Raw genomic sequence first — 25,148 nt, 5'->3', positions numbered from 1 at the left:
TTACAATCTAAAGGACGAAATGTCAAGTTGGGGCAGTCAAGATTTCCTGAATAGAGGTGTAGTGGTTAGGTGCCGAAGGCGACATTGAAGAGGTGGGCTTTGAGCAAGGATTTGAAGATGGGCAGGGAGGGGGCCTGGCGTATGGGCTCAGGGAGTTTATTCCCTGCTGTGCCTCTGATTTGCAGACTCTTTTGCACATAAAAGAATAATGGGAAAGAATAGGGCTCGGTTATTACAATGCTGTACTTACAGACAGAGTGCCAAGTTATTCCATGAGGGAAAGCAGTGCAGTAATTTAATTTGTAGTGCATGATGCTGTCCATGGAAATCAGAGCTGCAGGTCCCATAATACACTACGATGGGGTTGGCAGAAATTCAGGATCGGCCAAAAAAAACGTCTCCGTCCTGGAATGGGTAACTTTTGGCAGCTCCGCAGACTCAAAAGCAAAGATCTTGTTTGTCCTGTTTGTCTGTCCTAATTAGATTGTAAGCTCTGTGGAGCAGGGACTGTCTCTTCATGTTCAAGTGTACAGCGCTGCGTACGGTTAGTAGTGATAAGTAGTAGTAGAGCGTCTGGAGAGCTGAAACAGGGAAGCGCAGCCTGCAGTGAACGCCTCTTTCCTGCAGAGGGCAGCAGTGTATCACAGAGCCCAGGCCGAGGCGGCTTAATTACCGAAGAAGCAGCGCATTGCTCTGGAGTCACGTCCGTTCCGTTTCCTTTATCCATTAAAAGGAAACGCATTAACGCCTCTGGCTTGTGCCCAGTGGTGGTGTCAAGGGCAATCGTTTCCCTGCTAGAGTAGCGCCCTGTTGCATACTTTTAAAACGCAAGCAAGCTGGAAACACTTAACTCTAGTCTTAAGGGTTGCAACTGTGCCAAACCCACCCAAAAGTAATGGCCAACTTAAGCAGAGAATATACACACAAAAAAATTGATTTCCATCGAAAGGAAAAACAAACGGTTCAGCTACTTTGTCCCTGTCACCGCAACCTGGTTTTACTCTTTTCCCAGCATGGAAAAATGTATCAGCGGGATCCTCCTCCCGGATCCTATAAGAAAATCTTTAAACGTTCATCTTTGTGTTGCACAATTGAGATACGGATATTTCACATACGTTCTCCTTACACCGTCCCGCTCTCAGCACATCTCCCCATCGGACAGAAAACATAATGGTTGCAACAATTTTAGGAACAAAATATATATATATTTTTTTAAATGGGTCAAACAAAAGGAGAACAGGGCGAGGCGGTTCTTTTATCACAATAAAAGACGCGCATCTTTTTATTTCCAAGAAAACGTGTACGGGATGTGGGGCATGAAACACACGCTGCAAAATTTAAAAAAAAAAAAAAAAAGGCAGGGATCTGGGAAGTGCGGAGCCCTGAAAGGGTTAAAGCCACGTGGAAGGGCGTCTGGTGACGTCAGCAGCACCGGACTGACAACCGGGAGTTAAAGGGCTGAACGAGGTACAGGTGAGCCGAGCCGGGACAGAGGAGGGGGAGCATGTCGGAGGAGGAAACCGTCCTCACCACCCTGAAGCTGCTCCTCATAGGGGAGAGTGGGGTGGGTAAATCCAGGTGAGTCCTTTAGTCCTGTCCTGTTTGTACTTTCTTTCGTAGGCTTACACCTGGGTGTGTTTTAATGTCTAGTTTTGTTTTTTTTTTTTTGGGGGGGGGGGGGATCCCTGATCCCTGATCCCTGATCCCTGATCCCTGATCCCTTGCCCTGTGGATTATGTTGCATCCCTTTCTGAAACTTGTACGAGTTTCCTTGTATTTCCTGTTTCTACAGACATGGCTTTAACTGGGTGAGACTGGTTGTTTCATAATTACCTGATCATGGAGTTCAGCCACAAAAGGATTGAGAAACACTGGTGTATACATATGTGTAGTAATAGATGCTGAATGGCTTGTGTATATGTTGCTCCACAATGCGGTAACCAAGTTACCCAGTTCTAGGCGGGAGACTTGGGGATAGTCCTGGATGTCTGACCACCACCACTCTAGTGCTTTGTGATTTCAGTGGGCACGATGAAACCCTACAAATCCCAGACTGCTTTGAGATGTAAGTTCAAAACCAGGGCCGGTCGAAAATTCTCCAGCTCGGAACCGGGTAACTTGGCGTCTCTACAGATACGTTTGGACAGAGCTCTGTGCTGGTGGCAATTATGGATTCTGCACAAAGCATTTGTATTGGTGTTGGAACAGAATGTACGCATGCCACACATTACTGGTATTTTATGCACAGAAGACTGTTTCAGCATATGCATGGATGTATGCACATGCAATCTGAGTACTGATACCCAACTGTCAAGGCCAGTTGGGATTAAAAAATGTTTGGATACATTTCTGGAAGAAAAGTCCATAGTCTGCTATTGAGACAGACATGGGAAGCAACTGCTTGCCCTGGGATTTGTAGCATGGAATGTTCCTACTCTTTGAGATTCTGCATGGAATCTTGTCACTCTTTAGGATTCCGGAATCTTGCTGTTCTTTGGGGTTCTACATGGAATGTTGCCACAATTTGGGTTTCTGCCAGGTACTTGTGACCTGGCTTGGCCATTGTTAGGAAAACAGGATACTGGGCTAGATGGACCACTGGTCTGACCCAGTATAGCTACATAAGTATTGCCATTCTGGGAAAGACCAAAGGTCCATCAAGCCCAGCATCCTGTTTCCAACAGTGGCCAATCCAGGTCACAAATACCCAGCAAGATCCCAAAAATGTACAAAACATTTTATACTGCTTATCCCAGAAATAGTGGATTTTCCCCAAGTCCATTTAATAACTGTCTATGGACTTTTCCTTTAGGAAGCTGTCCAAACCTTTTTTAAACTCCGCTAAGCTAACCGCCTTTACCACGTTCTCTGGCAACGAATTCCAGAGTTTAATTACATGTTGAGTGAAGAAAAATTTCTACAATTCGTTTTAAATTTACTACATTGTAGCTTCATCGCATGGCCCCTAGTCCTAGTATTTTTGGAAAGCGTGAACAGACGCTTCACATCTACCCGTTCAACTCCACTCATTATTTTACAGATCTCTATTATATCTCCCCTCAGCCGCCTTTTCTCCAAGCTGAAGAGCCCTAGCCGCTTTAGCCTTTTCTCATAGGAAAGTCGTCTCATCCCCTTTATCATTTTCGTCGCCCTTCTCTGCACCTTTTCTAATTCCACTATATCTTTTTTTGAGATGCGGCGACCAGAATTGAACACAATCTTAGAGGTGCGATCACACCATGGAGCGATACAAAGGCATTATAACATCCTCATTTTTGTTTTCCATTCCTTTCATAATAATACCTAACATTCTATTTTGTAGCGCCGCACTGTGCCCGGCGGTAATCGGGCAGTATTGTGCACTGCCTGGTTACTTCTGGGTTAATGCGGGAGTCCTTACCTCCACCTCAGTGAGTGGCGGTAAGGATTTCCCCCTGAAATGGCTGCGCAGCAATTGCTTTACCTGCCGCACGGCCACTTCTTGCAGGAAGGCGAGACTTCCCGTTTACCAGTTGCGGTAAAAGAGGACCTCAACGCGCGTGTAAAACATGCATAGACACCAGCACCAGCCCCCTTTTGCCGCAGCTTAGTAACTGTTGAATAAAAAGAGTTAAAAAACAAAACAAAACAAAAAAAAACCATAGAGGCTACTCTAACTTTATCCAGGTACCAGTCTAAGTATCACTTATAAGTGCATTCACTCTGCAGCTCCTCAGTACCTCTCCACTCTCATCTCTCCCTGGGAACTCCGTTCACTGGGTAAATCTCTCTTATCTGCACCCTTCTCCTCCACTGCTAACTCCAGACTCCGTTCCTTTTATCTTGCTGCACCATATGCCTGGAATAGACTTCCTGAGCCGGTACGTCAAGCTCCATCTCTGGCCGTCTTCAAAACTAAGCTAAAAGCCCTCCTTTTTGATGCTGCTTTTAACTCCTAACCCTTATTCACTTGTTCAGAACCCTTATTTTATCATCCTCACTTTAATGTTCCCTTATCTCTTGTTTGTCCTGTTTGTCTGTCCAAATTAGATTGTGAGCTCTGTCGAGCAGGGACTGTCTCTTCATGTTCAAGTGTACAGCGCTGCGTACGTCTAGTAGCGCTTTAGAAATGATAAATAGTAGTAGTAGTAGTAGTGAGTACAAGGTGAGCCGCTGTGTTATCCTTATGTGTCCTTCTGTCTGTCCTTCCCTTATCCTTTTTGGTCCTGTCTGTTTGTCCTGATTTAGATTGTGAGCTCTGTCGAGCAGGGACTGTCTCTTCGTGTTCAAGTGTACAGCGCTGCGTACGTCTAGTAGCGCTTTAGAAATGATAAATAGTAGTAGTAGTAGTAGTGAGTACAAGGTGAGCCGCTGTGTTATCCTTATGTGTCCTTCTGTCTGTCCTTCCCTTATCCTTTTTGGTCCTGTCTGTTTGTCCTGATTAGATTGTGAGCTCTGTCGAGCAGGGACTGTCTCTTCGTGTTCAAGTGTACAGCGCTGCGTACGTCTAGTAGCGCTTTAGAAATGATAAATAGTAGTAGTAGTAGTAGTGAGTACAAGGTGAGCCGCTGTGTTATCCTTATGTGTCCTTCTGTCTGTCCTTCCCTTATCCCTTATTCGTCCTGTTTGTCTGTCCTAATTAGATTGCAAGCTCTGTCGAGCAGGGACCGTCTCTTCATGTTCAAGTGTACAGCGCTGCGTACGTCTAGTAGCGCTTTAGAAATGATAAATAGTAGTAGTAGTAGTGAGTACAAGGTGAGCCGCTGTGTTATCCTTATGTGTCCTTCTGTCTGTCCTTCCCTTATCCTTTTTGGTCCTGTCTGTTTGTCCTGATTTAGATTGTGAGCTCTGTCGAGCAGGGACTGTCTCTTCGTGTTCAAGTGTACAGCGCTGCGTACGTCTAGTAGCGCTATAGAAATGATAAATAGTAGTAGTAGTATTTGCTTTCTTAGCCGCAGCAGCACATTGAGCAGAATGTTTCAATGTATCATCAACGACGACACCTAGATCCCTTTCTTGGTCTGTGACTCCTAACGTGGAACCTTGCATTATGTAGCTATAATTCGGGTTCCTCTTTCCCACATGCATCACTTTGCACTTGCTCGTAAGGTCCGCTTGTAATTTTTCACAATCCTCCCGCGATTTAACGACTTTGAATAACTTTGTCACACTAAATGGAAGAAACAGGCATGACAACCTCACTACCATTACTATGGAAGGATGACTTAACCTTTTACTCCTACTCGGATCTCACGTTAAAGCTCTAGTGTGCGGCTTAGCTGCCTTGTCTTCTGCGTGCTTCTCCGCATCTGCATAGAATAGTCGGTAGCTTCATTAACATGGATTTAAATGTGCTGTAAGCTAATGTCGACCCAAGGCTTTGAGTACAGTTAGCTTGTCTGCAAAGCTGGTTTCTGCATAGGGAAAATACACAAGCTAACCTGGGTGCAAGGCCTAGTGTACTTTAGGCATCGGCCCAGGGAAAGAAGGCCTCACCTGTAAGATCAGGCCAGGCAGCCCAGAAGAGGAAGAAGTGCTCTCTCAGGAAGTGACAGTGTGGTGATGCACCTGGGTTGCAACACAGCCTAAGAATAGTAGGCTGGTGGCCTGAGGGCAGTCCCACCTTGGCATGTGTGTGTGTTGTGTGAACCTGAAGCCGTACAGGACTGTTAATAATGGGCTCCCCTTATCACTCTAGGATTATCACTGTCTTTTCACTCTCGCTCCAGTGTCCCAAATATCCACTATTTAGTATTTTGGCGTGCTGAAAGACCAGTGGTGTTTAGTATTTTTACCACCTCTCTAAACTATCATATATACTATAACGGCTTTAGAGAGATAAAATACAAGGCCACACATATGAGAAAGTGAAGTTAGAGATTTTATTACTCACCAAGAGAAAGTTACAATTTCAAATATTAACCTCTCATGGGGGAAGGGTCACAGAGCCACAATACAACCGTGATGCTTGCATCTGAGACTCCAAAGAATATATAAGCATTCAAATACTTTTATTATTCTCCGAGTATATGTACAATTAATTGCTTAAGAGAGTACAGTAGCACAGCTACACATAGATGTTCGTCTGAGTCTCTAAAGAAGTAGGAAGTACATACATTATTATAGGTCTTCTCAGGCTACAGGTAACACAACAACAATCATACCCCATTGGACACACGACAACACCGTGGCCAACACTGATTGGCTATGGTAATGAGTTGGTTACTTCTTCTTGGAAATGCTAATAATATAATGGACTAGCTCTTCTTGGAAAGCTAGGTCATTTTCCTGCGGAGTTATCTTGTTCTGTCAACTGCAGAACATCTGTGACCACCATGTTGCTGTTTTTCCACCTACGCCCGTTCCTCATGAGAGTATCACAACAGATCATGAGTTCTGCAGTCACACTGGAGTTCAGGTTAGAGTCATGGGCCTGTAAGGTTTTCTCTCATTTTAGATCCTGAACCAAAGTCAGGCCTTGAATCAAAGCTCTTAGCCGTGATGATAATATACAGGATGTATGTCACAGATGCACTGATAATAATGGTACAGATATTGTGAGTATCCTGAAATGCAAACCAGTGTGGCCCTTTAGGGCTGGAAATGAGTAGAAGCAGATTAATACAGGGGTTCTATACCCAGTCTTTGGGAAACGCCTAGCCAGTTAGGTTTTCAGGATACTGGGAATTGCATGAAGTAGATTTGCATACCATGGAGGCAGTATGTGTAAACTTATCTCATACGTGTTCATTGCTACACTATTGACAATCATTGTGCAACTGTAATATTATTTTTTATTAAATACGCATACATTTAAAATATAAAAATAAAAAAAAACCTAACTGGAGTCACGGTTAAGGCACTGTTATGGTCAATTGCCTTAAATGACAAAAGTTCAAAATTCCTAATGATGCCCAAAAAATCTCTAAGTTGTCTTAGCCACTTTCAGGCCTGTTCGTCCTTCTCTGGGACTCTGTGGACTACAAGTACCAATTTCACTTCCCAAAAATGTCAGTAACATAGTAGATGACAGCAGAAAAAGACCTGCACGGTCCATCCAGTCTGCCCAACAAGACAACTACTGCTACTATTTAGCATTTCTATAGTGCTACAAGGCTTACGCAGCGCTGCACAAACATAGAAGAAAGACAGTCCCTGCTCAAAGAGCTTAAAAATCTAAGAGACAAAAAATAAAGTAATCAAATCAATTAATGTGAACAGGAAGGAAGAGAGGAGGGTAGGTGGAGGCGAGTGGTTACAAGTGGTTACGAGTCAAACGCAATGTTAAAGAGGTGGGCTTTCAGTCTAGATTTAAAGGTGGCCAAGGATGGGGCAAGACGTAGGGGCTCAGGAAGTTTATTCCAGGCGTAGGGTGCAGCGAGACAGAAGGCGCAAAGTCTGGAGTTGGCAGTAGTGGAGAAGGGAACAGATAAGAAGGATTTATCCATGGAGCGGAGTGCACAGGAAGGACGATTGTGGAGAGATACTGGGGAGCAGCAGAGTGAGTACATTTATAGGTTAGTAGAAGACAACTCATATGTGCTAGTTTTTGTGTATACCCTACTTTCATTTGTACCTGTCCTCTTCAGGGCACAGACCGTATAAGTCTGCCCAGCACTATCCCCGCCTCCCAACCACCAGCTCTGGCACAGACCGTATAAGTCTGCCCAGCACTATCCCCGCCTCCCACCACCGGCTCTGGCACAGACCGTATAAGTCTGCCCAGCACTATCCCCGCCTCCCAACCACCAGCTCTGGCACAGACCGTATAAGTCTGCCCAGCACTATCCCCGCCTCCCACCACCGGCTCTGGCACAGACCGTATAAGTCTGCCCAGCACTATCCCCGCCTCCCAACCACCAGCCCCGCCTCCCAACCACTGGCTCTGGTACAGTACTTGAGGTAAGTCCAAAGAGTTCCAGGAGAAGGCCCAATAAGATATCCAACAGGCCTGAAACTGGCTCTGACAACTTAGCGATTTTTTGGACATCATTAGGAATTTTGAACTTTTGTCATTTAAAGCAATTGACCATAACAGTACCTTAACCTTGACTCCAGTTAAGATTTTTTTTTTTAATTTAAATGTATTTGTTAAATGTGTTTTTTCTAGTAAAGATAATAATAAGTAATGTAGAATTAATATTACAATTGCACAATGAATGTCGATAGTGTAGCATATAAGAATGTCACTGTTAGTAGGTGGTGATCCTGGGATAGTTGGTGATTGATAGATATTCATTGTGGATATCTTGAAAACCAGACTGGCTTGGTGTGTCCTGAGGACTGGGTTGAGAAACCTTAGATTTAATGTGTTTCCACTGGGTGGACTGGAAGAGAGGTGTTAGGACAGTGTTTCCCAAGTCAGTCCACTGTGCCAGTCAGGTTTTCAGGATATCAATTAGGATATCCACAATGAATATGCATGAGATTGATTTGCATACCCTGCCTCCATTGTAAGCATATCTTTCATGCATATTCATTGTGGTTATCCTGAAAACGTGACTGGCATGGGGGTGCTCCAGGACCGCCCTTGGGAAAGACTGTGTTAGGACACACTGGAGAATTTCAAAGCCTCAAGATCTTCAATCGAACCGTTCTGCTTCCAGGTATCTGACTTTGTTTGCGTTCTGGTGTGTTGATTAAGATGCAGGGGTTCTGAGGAGATAGCAGCTGTACATCCTGCCTGCCACTGAGACCCCGATGCTCAAAGCTTACCGTGCTTGCAACATTTGATTTAGACCACGCTAGTGCACACGTTATTCCGCGTGTAATGCACAAAAGGGTTCTGCGTCGCTTTTACCGTTCATGGAAGCAGCTACAGAAAATCCTACACAAATGTATTGCAATGAGCTCATTAGTATTAAAATGAGCATTCCGTGCAATGCACAGACATTTCCGTGCAATGCACAGAAAGGAGCACCTAACTTTAATGTTCAAAGTGTTCCGGCAGGTCTGCAGCTGTTGTTGCATGAAGGCGACTTCTCGGTGGAGCAGGCTGGCATTTTTTAAATAGTGTACATATGTGTGTGAAATGTGCCATGCGCGTATATATTTGTTTATCCTGCACGTAACAGTGTTAAAGTTGTTGTGGGAGAAAAAAACAAAAAGAAAACGCCATGTGACATCACTGGACACGCGCACAATGTGATTGTTGCTGGGTTTTTTTCCTGGGCGTGTAACATCAACGCTTTCTGCATGTGCTAGGTGCTTTCCCTACCGAGCCGCTTGCAACATTTTCAGGCATCTTCTCTGTATGTGATTTCCTTTGAGCATCGATTGCTGTTCCAAAATTGGTCATTTCAGCCACAGATATTTATTTGTTTGTTTGTTACATTTATATCCCACATTTTCCCACCTATTTGTAGGCTCAATGTGGCTTACATAAGACCTCCTGCCCTTCCTCTCCAAGATACTTGAACGCGCCGTTCACAGCCGTTGCCTTGATTTTCTCTCCTCTCATGCTATCCTCGATCCGCTTCAATCTGGCTTTCGCCCTCTACACTCGACAGAAACGGCACTATCTAAAGTCTGTAATGACCTGTTTCTTGCCAAATCCAAAGGTCATTACTCCATCCTCATCCTCCTTGACCTATCTGCCGGTTTTGACACTGTCAACCACAACTTACTTCTTGCCACACTGTCCTCATTTGGGTTCCAGGGCTCTGTCCTCTCCTGGTTTTCTTCTTATCTCTCCCACCGTACCTTCAGAGTACATTCTTATGGATCTTCCTCCACCCCCATCCCGCTCTCTGTTGGAGTTCCTCAGGGATCTGTCCTTGGACCCCTTCTCTTCTCAATCTATACCTCCTCCCTGGGCTCGCTGATCTCATCTCATGGTTTCCAATATCATCTTTATGCTGACGACACCCAGCTTTATCTCTCCACACCAGACATGACTGTGGAAACCCAGGCCAAAGTATCGGCCTGCTTATCTGACATTGCTGCCTGGATGTCCAACCGCCACCTGAAACTGAACATGGCCAAGACCGAGCTCCTTGTCTTTCCACTCAAACCCACTTCTCCTCTCCCTCCACTCTCTATCTCAGTTGATAACACCCTCATCCTCCCCGTCTCATCTGCCCGCAACCTCTGAGTCATATTTGACTCCTCCCTCTCCTTTTCTGCGCATATCCAGCAGATAGCCAAAACCTGTCGCTTCTTTCTCTATAACATCAGCAAAATTCGCCCTTTCCTCTCGGAGCACACCACCTGAACACTCGTCCACTCTCTAATTACCTCTCGCCTTGACTACTGCAACCTACTCCTCACTGGCCTCCCACTTAGCCATCTATCCCCCCTTCAATCCGTTCAGAACTCTGCTGCACGTCTTATCTTCCATCAGGATTGATATGCCCATATCACCCCTCTCCTCAAGTCACTTCACTGACTTCCGATCAGGTACCGCATACAGTTCAAGCTTCTCCTACTTACCTACAAATGCACTCGATTTGCAGCCCCTCACTACCTCTCTACCCTCATCTCCCCTTAAGTTCCTACCCGCAACCTCCGCTCACAGGTCAAATCCCTCCTCTCAGTACCCTTCTCCACCACCGCCAACTCCAGGCTCCGCCCTTTCTGCCTCGCCTCGCCCCCTCCCTGCCCATCTTCAAATTCTTACTCCAAGCCCATCTCTTCAATGTCGCCTTCGGCACCTAACCACTACACCTCTATTCAGGAAATCTTGACTGCCCCAACTTGACATTTCGTCCTTTAGATTGTAAGCTCCTTTGAGTAGGGACTGTCCTTCTTTGTTAAACTGTACAGCGCTGCGTAACCCTAGTAGCGCTCTAGAAATGTTAAGTAGTAGTAGTACCGGAGAGGCGTTACAGACTCCAGTGTAAACAAATACAAAGTGATGCTGTGGTAAGATAAAGTTCATGTGACACAGCCACACTAAGGAATCGTACTGCGGAAGAGTTGTGTTATGTCCATTACGTTCTTTAGTTTTGTTGTGTTGCAGAGATCAGGCATTTATGTTGGATCGGTAGGGTATGCCTTTTTAAACAGGTTAGTTTTTAGTGTTTTCCGGAAGTTTAGGAGGTAATGCGTTCCACAGTTGTGTGCTTATGTAGGAAAAACTGGACACGTAAGTTGATTTGTATTTGAGTCCTTTGCAGCTTGGGTAGTGCAGATTTAGGTACGTTCGTGTTGATTCGGATGTGTTTCTAGTTGGTAGGTCGATCAAGTCTGTCATGTATCCCGGAGCTTCACCGTAGATAATTTTGTGAACCAGGGTGCAGATTTTGAAAGCAATGCGTTCTTTGATTGGGAGCCAGTGTAGTTTTTTGCGAAAGGGTTTTGCACTTTCAAATCGCATTTTTCCAAAGGTAAGCCTAGCTGCCGTGTTTTGAGCGGTCTGAAGTTTCTTTAAGGTTTGCTCTTTGCATCCCGCATAAATTCCATTGCAGTAGTCTACATAGCTTAGTACCATTGATTGTATCAGGTTGCAAAATGTTCCCCTCAGGAAGAATTGTCTCGCACGTTTGAGTTTCCACATTGAGTGGAACATTTTCTTTGTTGTGGATGTCACTTGGCTCTCTAGTGTTAGGTTGCGGTCCAATGTAACGCCGAGGATTTTCAGGCTGTGTGAGATAGGGAGGGTGTAATCTGGGGTGTTGATAATTGTGAGGTTGTCCGCGCCATGTAGGGATGAGAGGATGAGGCTGTGTGTTTTTTCTTTGTTTAGTTTTAGTTGAAATGCATTTGCCCAAGAGTCCATGATGTTCAAGCTGATCTTGATTTCGTTGGTGATTTCAGTCAGTTTAGATTTGTAAGGGATGAATATTGTGACATCGTCTGCATAGATGAAAGGGTTAAGGCCTTGGTTGGATAAGGACTTGGCCAGTGGGGTCATCATTAGGTTGAAGAGGATTGGTGATAGCGGTGATCCTTGTGGTACTCCGTAGTCTGCTTTCCACGGCGATGATATGTTTGAGTTTGATTTTACTTGAATGTTCTTGTGGTTAGGAAACCGTTGATCTAGCTAATGTTTCCACCAATCCCGAACTTATCTAGTAATCTTATTAATATATTATGGTTTACCATGTCGAATGCACTAGACATGTCGAATTGGAGGAGAAGGATGTTTTTGCCTGTTGCTATTTCCTTCTTGAATTTGGCTAGAAGAGTGACCAGTACTGTTTCTGTGCTGTGGAGGGGGCAAAAACCTGACTGTGATTCGTGTAATATTGAGAATTTGTTTATATAATCTGTAAGTTGTTTGGCTACCATACTTTCCATCAGCTTGACTGACAACGGAATGGATGCTACTGGACTGTAGTTAGTTAGTTATTTCATTTGTTTTTTTCTTGGTGTCTTTTGGTATCGGAGTGAGTAGGATATTGCCATTTTCCTTAGGGAAGAGACCTTGCTGAAGCATGTAGTTTAGGTGGGATGTGAGGTCCGCTATGAAGCAGTCAGGAGCGGATTTCATTAGGTAGTTGGGGCAGGTATCTAGTTTACAGTGAGTGTTGGAGAACCTGCTGATCACCTGTGCAACTGCATCGACGGTAAGGAGGGCGAATTTTAACCAGGTTCAGTCAGCCGGGTTTTCTCCAGTGGTTGGGTCCAACTCATTAAGGAAGATTTCGATATCAGTGTTGTCCTCTCTCTCTTTTTTTTTTTGTTTTTTTGTTTTTTACGGCAACATTTGAGCATCTGGGCCTGAATGTGGTCTTGGCCTTGATGGGCTATGTAATGTTCTGCAGATCCTCTTCAGCTATCTGTGCTGTACTCATGCTTGACATGGTAGGGTGATATCTGTGCTTGGGGGTAGGTTCTGATGACCAGTAACACACCAGTCCCCCTGATTTTTACTTAGACTCAAATGGTGGAACTTTCCGGGACATTAAATGTGTAAGTGAACTTGTCTTTTTCATGTGCCATTCCAGTTTTTAACACTGTGCTCGTTTGTAGCTCTGAGAGTAATTCGCAGTATAAATTACTGTCATCTTTGGGTTTTGCTTCTTCTTTTTCAGTATCTTACTCAGGTTTACTGATGACCACTTTGACCCTCAACTGGCCTCAACCATAGGTATGTCTTGAATTGAAAAGTACCGATGCTTAGGGGATCCAAAGTGAACAGGCATAGCTGGGTTTGCAAACTAACTTGTTTATCTTTTTAACAATGTTCTATACCACCAATCTAGTGGTTTACAATTATAACAATGCTAAAATAGTTAAAAGGAACATCATTAGATATAGGTAAGACCTAACCATTCAGACCCCAGCATAGGTTGTTCAGTCCTGGTAATGCAACTCTGGCTGCAGTGGAGGTAATAAAAGCAAGATTTGATGAACCTGACTTCTTTGTTAGTTGACCCATCCTGGGGCCCCTCCAACCCATCTCTGGGCTGCTGAGTTGCTGATGCTGTGTTGGACCATTTTGCTGCCTATGGGCACCTGTAATTCCTGCAGGGCCGGCTCTTCCATTGAGTATGGCTCCACCTTCAGCCCCTACTGACTTAGGCAAATGAGACCCTGTTATGAGTCTCCACCCATCTTGCCTCCGCTTTTCCTGTAGTGTTGCACTGCTGGGGTATATACTGTGTGCCTTTAAGTCATTGGAACTGAGCTATTCCTGATCGTGATGTGTGATGATAGGCTGGCCTACACCAAATTTCAGCCTCTCCTGCTTCCTGGCCACAAAGTGGCCTTCCTGGCTTTCTCTTTGAAGTGTGGTAGCTGTGTTAGTCCACTCTTAAAGGTTATCAATAGAAATCAAACAAAATAAAACATGGAAAAGAAAACAAGATGATACCTTTTTTATTGGACATAACAATACATTTCTTGATTAGCTTTCGAAGGTTGCCCTTCTTCGTCAGATCGGAAATAAGCAAATGTGGTAGCAGATAGTATATATAAGAGAAACATCAAAGCCTTACTTTGACAGTCTGACAGAGTGGGAGGGTGGACTTAATAAGGATCTGGGTTTTCTAGCCCATTATAAACCATAAAGTTGTTTTTCTCTGTTTATCACACCATCCTGTTATTATATCAATGAAATGCTTTGATGTCCCCATGCATACCTCCTACCCACCCCTATCCTCCCACTCTGTCAGACTGTCAAAGTAAGGCTTTGATGTTTCTCTTATATATACTATCTACTACCACATTTGCTTATTTCCGATCTGACGAAGAAGGGCAACCTTCGAAAGCTAATCAAGAAATGTATTAAGTTATGTCCAATAAAAAAGGTATCATCTTATTTTCTTTTCCATGTTTTATTTTGTTTGATTTCTATTGATAACCTAATCTTATCTGGATGAGAAGGTTTTAAGATGCAGTCTGCTTATTCTCTTGGGAAGCATTAGACCCAACCTATAGCTGACAGTCTGGAATCTGCCCTGGTCCCCAGCGGGACCAAAGGGGAGAAACCCACCATAGAATCTCCACTGACATTGCACTCTGTAAAACCAGAAGCACTAGGTTCCAGATGATGATCTCTCTGCCTCTTCTCTTCATATTAGGTGTCGATTTTAAAGTGAAGAAGTTGGATATTGATGGTAATCACGTAAAACTCGCTATATGGGTGAGTCTAATGTCAACTTTGTCTGTTGGGGGAAAAAAACTCTGAGATCGTCAGATTGAGACCATTGTACAATGCAATAGCAATGACCATCACTGTTCCCTTTAAGCGGAGTGCTCATACATTTTAAGAGCGTTGCTTGCAGATTTTACATGGTTGCTCACAAAAATGTGGGTTTTTTTTTATTTTTTTAATGCATCGCTAATACTGGGGCTGAAATTTGGGGGGGGGGGGGGGGTTAAAACTTGTTGCTCACACGAAAAAAATTTTGCACACACCAGGCCACTGCTTAGCGGGAACATTGACCACACCACTTGCTCTCTATTTTAGAACAGGAAGTCTTGGCACACATTTAAAGATTTTGAGATGAATTATTCTCATGTAGCGTTTTGTCTGAGTTTGTCCAACTTGGATAACATTAATAATGACGGTTCTTGCTACCCCAGTCTTTTCTTGCTGTGAATGTTCCGTGTAGGAGTCTTATCCCCTTTATAGTCTGGATTTGATTTATGGGCGCAAGGGGGCTATGGATGATGGTCCCCATTGCCTTTAAGTGCAAAAATAACAGTTCTTTAAATGTGTATGGTTGAAGGACAAGCTAGATAGGACCTCCAGTCTGGTCTGATCCTATAAACGTCTAGTGATGGAGATCTTGCCAGTTAAACAAATCCCCCCCCCTCCGCGCTACAGTGATTCCTGAGGAAGCTAGAATAGAGACTTGATCGCCATCATGTGAGCTGGATTTACATTCAGCATGTCCCTAGACCGAGGGTTCGCCATCCAGTCCTCGGAACACACTCAGCCAGTCAGGTTTTCAAGACACCCACAATGAGTGGAGGAGTGGCCTAATGGTTAGTGCAGTGGGTTGTGGACCTGGGGAACTGGGTTCGGTTCCTGCTGATGCCTGATGGTTGGCAGTGGGTTGAGATCCTGGGGAACCAGGTTCAATTCCCTCTGCAGCGCCATGTGATCCTGGGCAAATCACTTAACCCTCCGTTGCCCCAGGTACAAGCTCACTAGGGTCAGATCCAGTACCTTTAAAATTAAACTGTAAACTGCTTAGGTCTAAGCGGTATATAAATACTGGAATGAATGAATATTCATGAGATAAATTTGCATACAATGGAGGCAATACATGTACAGTGGGGGAAATAAGTATTTGATCCCTTGCTGATTTTGTAAGTTTGCCCACTGACAAAGACATGAGCAGCCCATAATTGAAGGGTAGGTTATTGGTAACAGTGAGAGATAGCACATCACAAATTAAATCCGGAAAATCACATTGTGGAAAGTATATGAATTTATTTGCATTCTGCAGAGGGAAATAAGTATTTGATCCCCCACCAACCAGTAAGAGATCTGGCCCCTACAGACCAGGTAGATGCTCCAAATCAACTCGTTACCTGCATGACAGACAGCTGTCGGCAATGGTCACCTGTATGAAAGACACCTGTCCACAGACTCAGTGAATCAGTCAGACTCTAACCTCTACAAAATGGCCAAGAGCAAGGAGCTGTCTAAGGATGTCAGGGACAAGATCATACACCTGCACAAGGCTGGAATGGGCTACAAAACCATCAGTAAGACGCTGGGCGAGAAGGAGACAACTGTTGGTGCCATAGTAAGAAAATGGAAGAAGTACAAAATGACTGTCAATCGACAAAGATCTGGGGCTCCACGCAAAATCTCACCTCGTGGGGTATCCTTGATCATGAGGAAGGTTAGAAATCAGCCTACAACTACAAGGGGGGAACTTGTCAATGATCTCAAGGCAGCTGGGACCACTGTCACCACGAAAACCATTGATAACACATTACGACATAACGGATTGCAATCCTGCAGTGCCCGCAAGGTCCCCCTGCTCCGGAAGGCACATGTGACGGCCCGTCTGAAGTTTGCCAGTGAACACCTGGATGATGCCGAGAGTGATTGGGAGAAGGTGCTGTGGTCAGATGAGACAAAAATTGAGCTCTTTGGCATGAACTCAACTCGCCGTGTTTGGAGGAAGAGAAATGCTGCCTATGACCCAAAGAACACCGTCCCCACTGTCAAGCATGGAGGTGGAAATGTTATGTTTTGGGGGTGTTTCTCTGCCAAGGGCACAGGACTACTTCACCGCATCAATGGGAGAATGGATGGGGCCATGTACCGTACAATTCTGAGTGACAACCTCCTTCCCTCCGCCAGGGCCTTAAAAATGGGTCGTGGCTGGGTCTTCCAGCACGACAATGACCCAAAACATACAGCCAAGGCAACAAAGGAGTGGCTCAGGAAGAAGCACATTAGGGTCATGGAGTGGCCTAGCCAGTCACCAGACCTTAATCCCATTGAAAACTTATGGAGGGAGCTGAAGATGCGAGTTGCCAAGCGACAGCCCAGAACTCTTAATGATTTAGAGATGATCTGCAAAGAGGAGTGGACCAAAATTCCTCCTGACATGTGTGCAAACCTCATCATCAACTACAGAAGACGTCTGACCGCTGTGCTTGCCAACAAGGGTTTTGCCACCAAGTATTAGGTCTTGTTTGCCAGAGGGATTAAATACTTATTTCCCTCTGCAGAATGCAAATAAATTCATATACTTTCCACAATGTGATTTTCCGGATTTAATTTGTGATGTGCTATCTCTCACTGTTACCAATAACCTACCCTTCAATTATGGGCTGCTCATGTCTTTGTCAGTGGGCAAACTTACAAAATCAGCAAGGGATCAAATACTTATTTCCCCCACTGTACATTTTTCTTTAATGCATATTCATTGTGCTTATCTTGAAAACCAGACTGTTTTGGGTGTCCCTAGGACTAGGTTGCGAACCCCTGCCCTAGGTACAGAAGGCTAATCTCTCCAAAGCTGCAGGGAAATGGTGGCAGTTCTTGCCACCCCCAACCCCCAACTTGCAGAAGGAAAACACTAAAGGAGCAGTTCCTACTTGCATCCCTTTGCCAGCTTCACTTTTGAAGTTTGAACTGTGAGGAGCTGATGAATGTCATAAGATAATGTAACTATTCATGACGCACACTTCGGATTGAGGCCAGAGGACAGATGCAGGTAATAAGTGACATAAGGGCTCATTTTCGAAAGAGAAGGAAATCATCTTTCGACATAAATCGGAAGATGGACGTCCAAATCGGTATAATCGAAACCCAATTTTGGACGTCTCCAACTGCAGTCCGTTGCAAGGATGTCCAAATTTCAAGGGGGCGTGTCGGAGGCATACTGAAGGCAGGACTTGGGCGTGCCTAACACTTGGACGTCTTTGACCCATAATCGAAAAAAGCAAGGACATCCCTGATGAACACTTGGACATTTTCACCCAGACGTGTTTTTTTTTTTTTTTTTTATGAATAAGGCACAAAAAGGTGCCTGAAATGACCATATGACCACCAGAGAGAATCGGGGATGACCTCCCGTTACTCCCCCAGTGGTCACTAACCCCAACCCTCAAAAGACATCTTTAAAAATATGTTGTGCCAGCCTCAGATGTCATACTTGGGTCCATCACAGCGCATGAAGGTCCCAGGAGCAGTTTTAGTGGGTACTGCAGTACACTTCAGACAGGCGGACCCAGGCCCATACCCCACCTACCTGTTACATTTGTGGAGGAAACAGCAAGCTCTCGAAAACCCACCACAAACCCACTGTACCCATATATAGGTGCCCCCTTCACCTATAAGGGCTATGGTAGTAGTGTACAGTTGTGGGTTTTTTTGGGGGGGGACTCAGCACACAAGTAACGGAGCTATGTTCCTGGGAGCATTTTATGAAGTGCATTTCAGTGCCCCCTAGGGTGCCCGGTTGGTGTCCTGGCATGTCAGGGGAACCGCTGCACTATAAATGCTGGCTCCTCCCATGCCCAAATGGCTTGCATTATGACGTTTTTGACATGGCCGTTTTTGGTTTCAAAAATTGCTGGAAGTCAGAAACGTCCATGTCTAGGGATGGCCAAATTTTAAGGATTTGGACGTCTCTGATGGTATTTTCTAAACGAAAGATGGACGTCCATCTTTTTTAGAAAATACGGTTTTCCCCGCCCCTGGATTTGGACATTTTGCAAAGACGTCCAAATTGCAACTTGGACGTTTCTTTGGAAATGCCCATTTATAGTATAAGATGGCAGATAACACCTGTCTGGTCCATCTGATCTGCCCAACAAGGCAGCCAGACTTGTTCCAAAAAGCATGGGATAAACACAGAGGATCCCTATATAGAAAGAGAGCGTGGATTCGAAGCAAAAAATAAAAAGGACATTAAAGTATGTTAATGTGTATATCCCATGTGTTTGTTGAATTCTGTCACTGTTTTTGTCCCCACCAGAAGGGAACTATTCTCGACTCTTACTCACCCTGCAATCTCAATTCATGTCCTCCTAATTCTATCCCCATATCTGAAAAAGATTAGTTTTGTATATCTCTGTCGTACCTTCCCTATCCCTCCTTTCCGCTAGGATGTATTTAGGTCTTCAATTCTTTTAAATCTTTTGGGTCAAACCCCATACTATTTTTGTTGCCTTCCTCCGAGCTGCTTCATCTTTTTATGCCCTTAGCAAGATACAAGCTCCAAAGCTAACCGCAGTACTCAAGTGAGACTTGTCAATGAGCAGTAAAGTGGCTTTAACACCTCCTCCCTTCTGCTGGTTATGCCTTTTTAGGCTCACCGCCTTCAGATCCTCAAGTGTCTTGGGATCCATCTCCCAGTCTGTGTGCATTAGTCTGTAGCCTCTCGCCTCCTATTAAATTTTAATTGCCAAACATTAGACAATTCTTCTAATTGTTGTGAATAACTTACGTTCTCTGCTCCCTCTCTTGCAATTCTTTCAATAGTAGCTTGAAGTGAGTTACATTTGAGTGAAGTAGATAGTTTTTCTGTCTCTGGAGGGCTGACGATCTAATTTTGTACCCGAGGCAATGGAGGGTTAAGTGACTTCTCCAAGATCACAAGGAGCAGTGGTGGGATTTGAACCAGGCTCGCCAGATGTCAAGGCTGGTACTGTAACCACTAGGCCACTCCATTCCACTTCACAGAAAAAAAGGCACATTTTTTCTTTCTAACATAGTAACATGGCAGAAAAAGACCTGCACGGTCCACCCAGTCTGCCCAATAAGATAAAAACTCACACGTGCCATTTTTTGTGTATACCTTACCTTGATTTGTACCTGTCTTTTTCAGGGCACAGACCGTATAAGTCTACCCAGCACTATCCCTGCCTCCCACCACCGGCCAAGCTTCTGGGGATCCCTTCCTTCTGAGGAGGATTCCTTTATGTTTATCCCACACATGTTTGAATCAGTTACCGTTTTCCTCTCCACCACCTCCCGCAGGAGGGCATTCCAAGCATCCACCACTCTCTCCGTGAAAACGCTTCACTAATATCACACCATACTGTTCTCTTCCGGTCTCACAAAACTTGAAAATTCTCAGGAGTCACCATTGACCGAAACCTCACTCTTGATACCCTCGTGAAAAACACGACGTAAAAGATGTTCTACACCATGTGGAAACTTAAAAGAGTAAAACCTTTCTTTCCGAGATACATTGTCCTTACCCTGGTACAGTCAATGGTAATAAGCCATCTGGACTACTGCAATGCACTATACGCCGGGTGCAGAGAACAGACAATCAAAAAACTCCAAACTGCCCAGAATACGGCCACCAGACTCATATTTGGAAAGACTAAATATGAAAGCACAAAACCACTAAGAGAGAAACTTCACTAGCTCCCACTGAAGGAACGTATTGCGTTCAAGATCTGCACGATTGTACACAAAATCATTCATGCAGATGCCCCAATCTACATGCTAAACCTCGTAGACTTACTTCCCAGAAACGCCACAAGATCATCCCGTAAATTTCTCAACCTGCACTACCCCAGCTGCAAAGGACTTAAATACAAGATGATGCATGCCACTACCTTCTCTTACAAGAGCACGCAGATATGGAATGCATTACCTACAGACCTGAAAGCAATCAAAGAAACATCTATCTTCTGAAAACATTCTTCTTCAACAAGGCCTACAATGAGAACCTATAACCTCACTAAGTCCACTCAACTATGAACGCACACCTCATCTTATTTTCTTTTCCATGTTTTATTTTGTTTGATTTCTATTGACAATCTAAAGGGCGAAATGTCAAGTAGGGGCAGTCCAGCCTAGCATCCTTCAGGCCACAGCCGTCACCTTGTCACTTTTTTTTTTCTTTTTTTCTTTGTCACCTTTAAATAAAGTTATGGTGTCGGAGGATATGAAAGTGAAAAAACAAAGATGGCTAGGATGGGGATTCTAGCAGTTTGGCTCCCCCTCCCTTCCCCATACTGACTCCTGGGTAAGGGGATTGTAGTTCTTTGCTAGCTGCTCCCTCGACTTCTGCAGTAAAATACGGAAGAAAGCAAGAAAATGGATACAAAAGAATAGCAGATACAAGCGAAGGAAGAAATACAGCTGGCAAAAGAACAGAAAGAGGGGGAAAAGGACTAGAGATGGAAATATAGACGACGGAACATTTTTCAGGTTATGTTGGAAAAAAGGAGGAACGCTAGAAACAGAATCGCTATGTGGAGAGTGATGAGGGAAAAGCAGAAATGCTAAACAAATACTTCTGTGTTCACGGAAGAAACCCCTGGAGAAGGAGCACAGTCAGCTGACAAAGGTACGTACAGGAATGGAGTCAGTGGTGTGCTGGAGCAGGCTCTCACAGGCTCGCAAGAGCCGGTTGTTAAGCTTTTAAGAATTTTGGGAGCCGGTTGTTAAAGTAGGGCCCTCCATGGCTACTTTAACAACTGGCTCCCAAAATGTGGGCTTGGGACCCCTGCTAAATTCTCTTTTACTTTGCTGGTGTGGATGCTGAGCCCTGCCAGCCAAGTAAATAGACTACTGCTGCTCCCCAGCTCTGGGAAGCAGGCTGGGACTTCTCGAGCATGTGAGAGAAGTTCCAGCATGCTGCTCAGAGCAAGATGTTGGGAGTGGTGGCAGTCCATTTATTGGCTGCCAGCAAAGGTATGCCTAGTGTGCCCACATGAAGGGAGGGAGGAGAGAGAGATAAGTGTTTCTCCTCCCCCCCCCCCCCCCCCCCCCGGCCACCCCTGGCCCTTCCAACTGCAGAGCTGTCTACGTCCGGAGAAAGAGCCTATTGTTAATAATTTACCAGCACACCCCTGAATGGAGTAGATATTGCAGTGTTCGTAGGAGAAACTGAAAGTTGACAACGCCATGGGGATAGACCAGATCCATCCAAAGGTACTGAGAGAACTCAGAGAGGTTCTGTTTAATAAACCCTTGGAGGCAAGAGATTCATGGTTTTCTCGCTTCGTATTTTAGGGGTGATTTTGGACATGAGGTTGTCCTTTAGATCACAGGTGGCAGCTATGGTTAAGGTTATTTTCTTTAAACCGCGGATGATATCTAGGCTTTGGAAAAAATTTTTCCGTGAAGAATTTATGTGTCACCTTCTTTTGATTGTTGTAATGCTTTGTTGTGTGCTTTGCCATGTATAATTTTTGCGGGTCTTGCAGGTTGTACAGAACTCTGCCGCACGGGTTTGGGTCAAGAGGCGCATATTATGCCTCAGTTGAGGGTTGTTGCATTGGTTGCCTGTGGCGCACCGTACTGCGTTTAACTTTTGTTATTCATGTTTCAAGTGTGGCAGGGTGTTGTTCCTGAGGTCTGAATATGCAGTCTTATTGTTCTTCTCGGGCGTTACAGTCTCAAAACCAGAAATTATTGGTTGCGCCATCTTTTCATCTGGTACGTTTGCAGGAAATTCGTACTCAAGTTTTTTTTTATTGCTGATCCTTGTTTGTAAAATCTGTTACCGTTGGTTATGCGCCAGTTGGCATCTGGTCCTTGTTCAAGAAATTGCTAAAAACCTGGTTATTTTCTAGGGCATTTGGCTGATGGCAGTTCTGAGGGTTTGTTTTTTTAGTTTGATTTGTAAGATTGTGTATTTTGTTTTTTTTAATTAATGTTTTATTGTACCTCACCTCAATCAGTGATGGCTGTATACAAACATCTATATACAAGAAACCCACAGACAGATGCAGCTACCTCCACAACTCCAGCTTCCATCCTTCACATACAAAAAGATCAATCATTTACAGCCAAGCCACAAGATACTACTACTATTTAACATTTCTAGAGCGCTACAAAGTGTACGCAGCGCTGTACAAACACAGAAGAAAGACAGTCCCTGCTCAAAGAGCTTACAATCTAATAGACAAAAAGTAAAGCATTTAAATTTAAAATATTTAAGCAGTCAAGCACAAGAGAACAGTCACAGAAGGACAGAAGATGTTGAAGGGTGGTCAGTGTGATTAGGTGTAACTCTGGTTGGAGTAGTGGGAGAAGGTGATACCACCGTATCTGCTCTGACCCAGGGGACAGAGACAGACACCTTAAAAGCCTGACTGCATCCTTCAAACAGAAGGGCTACAACCCCAAAATAATCTCCAAGAATATTGCCTCCTCCCTCAAAACACCCAGGGAGAATCTGCTACAGTACAAAAAGAAAAAATCCACAGACAGAATCCCGCTTGTAGTGACATACATTCCAGAGCTGGAAAAACTGAGGAAAATCATAAGAGATCTACAACCTATACTCCAGGAGGATGAATTACTGAAAGAGATATTCCCATCCCCACCAGTACTGGCCTTCCGACAGCCACCCAATTTAAAACACAAGCTAATCAGAAGTAAACTTCCATCACAGACTGAAAAGGAACAGAAGGGCACACTTCCCTGTAATTTATCCAGTTGCAAACTATACCAAAATATTTCACAGGACCCCAAAGTCATCCACAAAGGAAAGATATTCAACATAAAGGGATCTTTCACTTGCTCATCTTCCAATGTGGTATATATCATTCAGTGTAAAAAATGTAACGAAGGATGCTATATTGGAGAAACAGGCCAGATGCTTAAGACAAGATTCAATTTACATAGACATCACATGAACAATACTGGTGCCAGTAGGGCTCCCACCCCTGTTGGTCAACATTTTACAGGACCAGGACACTGTACCAGTGACTTCACAGTGAGAATCCTGAAAGGGAACTTAAAATATTCAATCATTCTGACTTCAAAGGTCTTACGTTCTTGTATGGTTTTAAACACCCAACAGAAAGGACTTAACAAGGATCTGGGGTTTCTAGCCCATTATAAACTATAAAGCTGTATGTCTCTGTTGATCACCCTCCCCTCACCTATCCACACCCATCCTGTTAGAATATCAATGATATGCTTTGATGTCCCCATGCATACTTCCTACCCACCCCCCTCCTCCCACCCTGTCAGACTGTCATAGTAATGCTTGAATGTTTTCACTTATATACACTGTCAGCTAGCACATTTGCTTATTTCCGATCTGAGGAAGAAGGGCAACCTTCGAAAGCTAATCAAGAAATGTATTAAGTTATGTCCAATAAAAAAGGTATTATCTTATTTTCTTTTCCATGTTTTATTTTGTTTGAATTCTATTGATAACCTTAAGAGTGGACTAACACGGCTACCACACCGCCCTTTAGATTGTAAGCTCCTTGGAGCAGGAACTGTCCTTTATGTCAATTTATGTTAATCTGTACAGTGCTGCGTAACCCTAGTAGCGCTCTAGAAATGTTAAGTAGTAGTAGTAGGCTGCATAGAGAGGGGTATAACCAGCAGAAGAAAGGAGGTGTTGATGCCCCTCTACAAGTCGTTGGTGAGGCCCCATTTGGAGTATTGTGTTCAGTTTTTGAGGCCGTATCTTGCTAAAGATGTAAAAAGACTGGAAGCGGTGCAAAGAAAAACTACAAAAATGGTATGGGATTTGCTTTGCAAACAATACGAGGAGAGACTTACCGACCTGAACATGTATACTTTGGAGGAAAGGAGAAACAGGGGTGACATGATACAGACGTTTAAATATTTGAAAGGTATTAATCCACAAATGAACCTTTTCCGGAGACGGGAAGGTGGTAGAACTTTATGAATTGAGGTTGAAGGGGGGCAGATTCAGGAGTAATGTCAGGAAGCATTTTTTCATGGAAAGGGTGGTAGATACTTGGAATGCCCTCCTTCGAGAGGTGGTGGAGATGAAAACGGTAATGGAATTTAAACATGCATGGGATAAACACAAAGGAATCCTGTTTAGAAGGAAGGGATCTACAGAATCTTAGCTGAGATTGGGTGGCAACGCCGGTAATTGGGAAGCAAAACCTGTGCTAGACAGACTTGTACGCTCTGTGCCCTGAGCATGGCAAGGACAAATCAAACTCAGGTGTACGTATAAAGTATCACATACCATGTAAAATGAGTTTATCTTGTTGGGCAGACTGGATAGACCGTCCAGGTCTTTATCTGCCGTCATTTACTATGTAAATACCACAGTACCCTCTGGACAGTGCCTAACTTTGGTTAGACCTCCTCTGTATAACACCCACTTACTTTCCTTTTACTTCCCTATTATGCATTTAGTTTCTGTTTTCAGTGATTTATTTCTTTCTTTCTTTCTTTTTCTTTCTTTCTTTCTCTCTCTCTCTTTTTCTTTCTTTTTCTTTCTTTCTTTCTTTTTTTTCTTTCTTTCTTTTTCTTTTTCTTTTTTTCTTCTCTCTTCTTTTTCTTTCTTTTTTCTCTTTCTTTCTTTCTTTTCTTTTTCTTTCTCTTTCTTTTTCTT

At 44.1% G+C, this 25,148-nt stretch overlaps 1 protein-coding gene across 1 annotated transcript in view; it reads left to right on the top strand.

Annotated features, from left to right (window-relative positions):
* Positions 1-1,422: 1,422 nt before the first annotated feature.
* Positions 1,423-25,148, top strand: part of LOC115481995 (ras-related protein Rab-18A-like) — a gene marked incomplete in the record, with an annotated part of 104,465 nt that continues 80,739 nt past the window's right edge. The window contains 3 exon segments of the mRNA XM_030221515.1: positions 1,423-1,578; positions 12,957-13,012; positions 14,448-14,509. Coding sequence (XP_030077375.1) covers positions 1,505-1,578; positions 12,957-13,012; positions 14,448-14,509 — 192 coding nt within the window.

Source organism: Microcaecilia unicolor, chromosome 12 (genome assembly GCF_901765095.1).
Source record: "Microcaecilia unicolor chromosome 12, aMicUni1.1, whole genome shotgun sequence".
Classification (NCBI taxonomy): Eukaryota; Metazoa; Chordata; class Amphibia; order Gymnophiona; family Siphonopidae; genus Microcaecilia; species Microcaecilia unicolor.
Note: the sequence above shows the minus strand (reverse complement) of the source record. Positions and strands in the feature narration are given on the sequence as shown.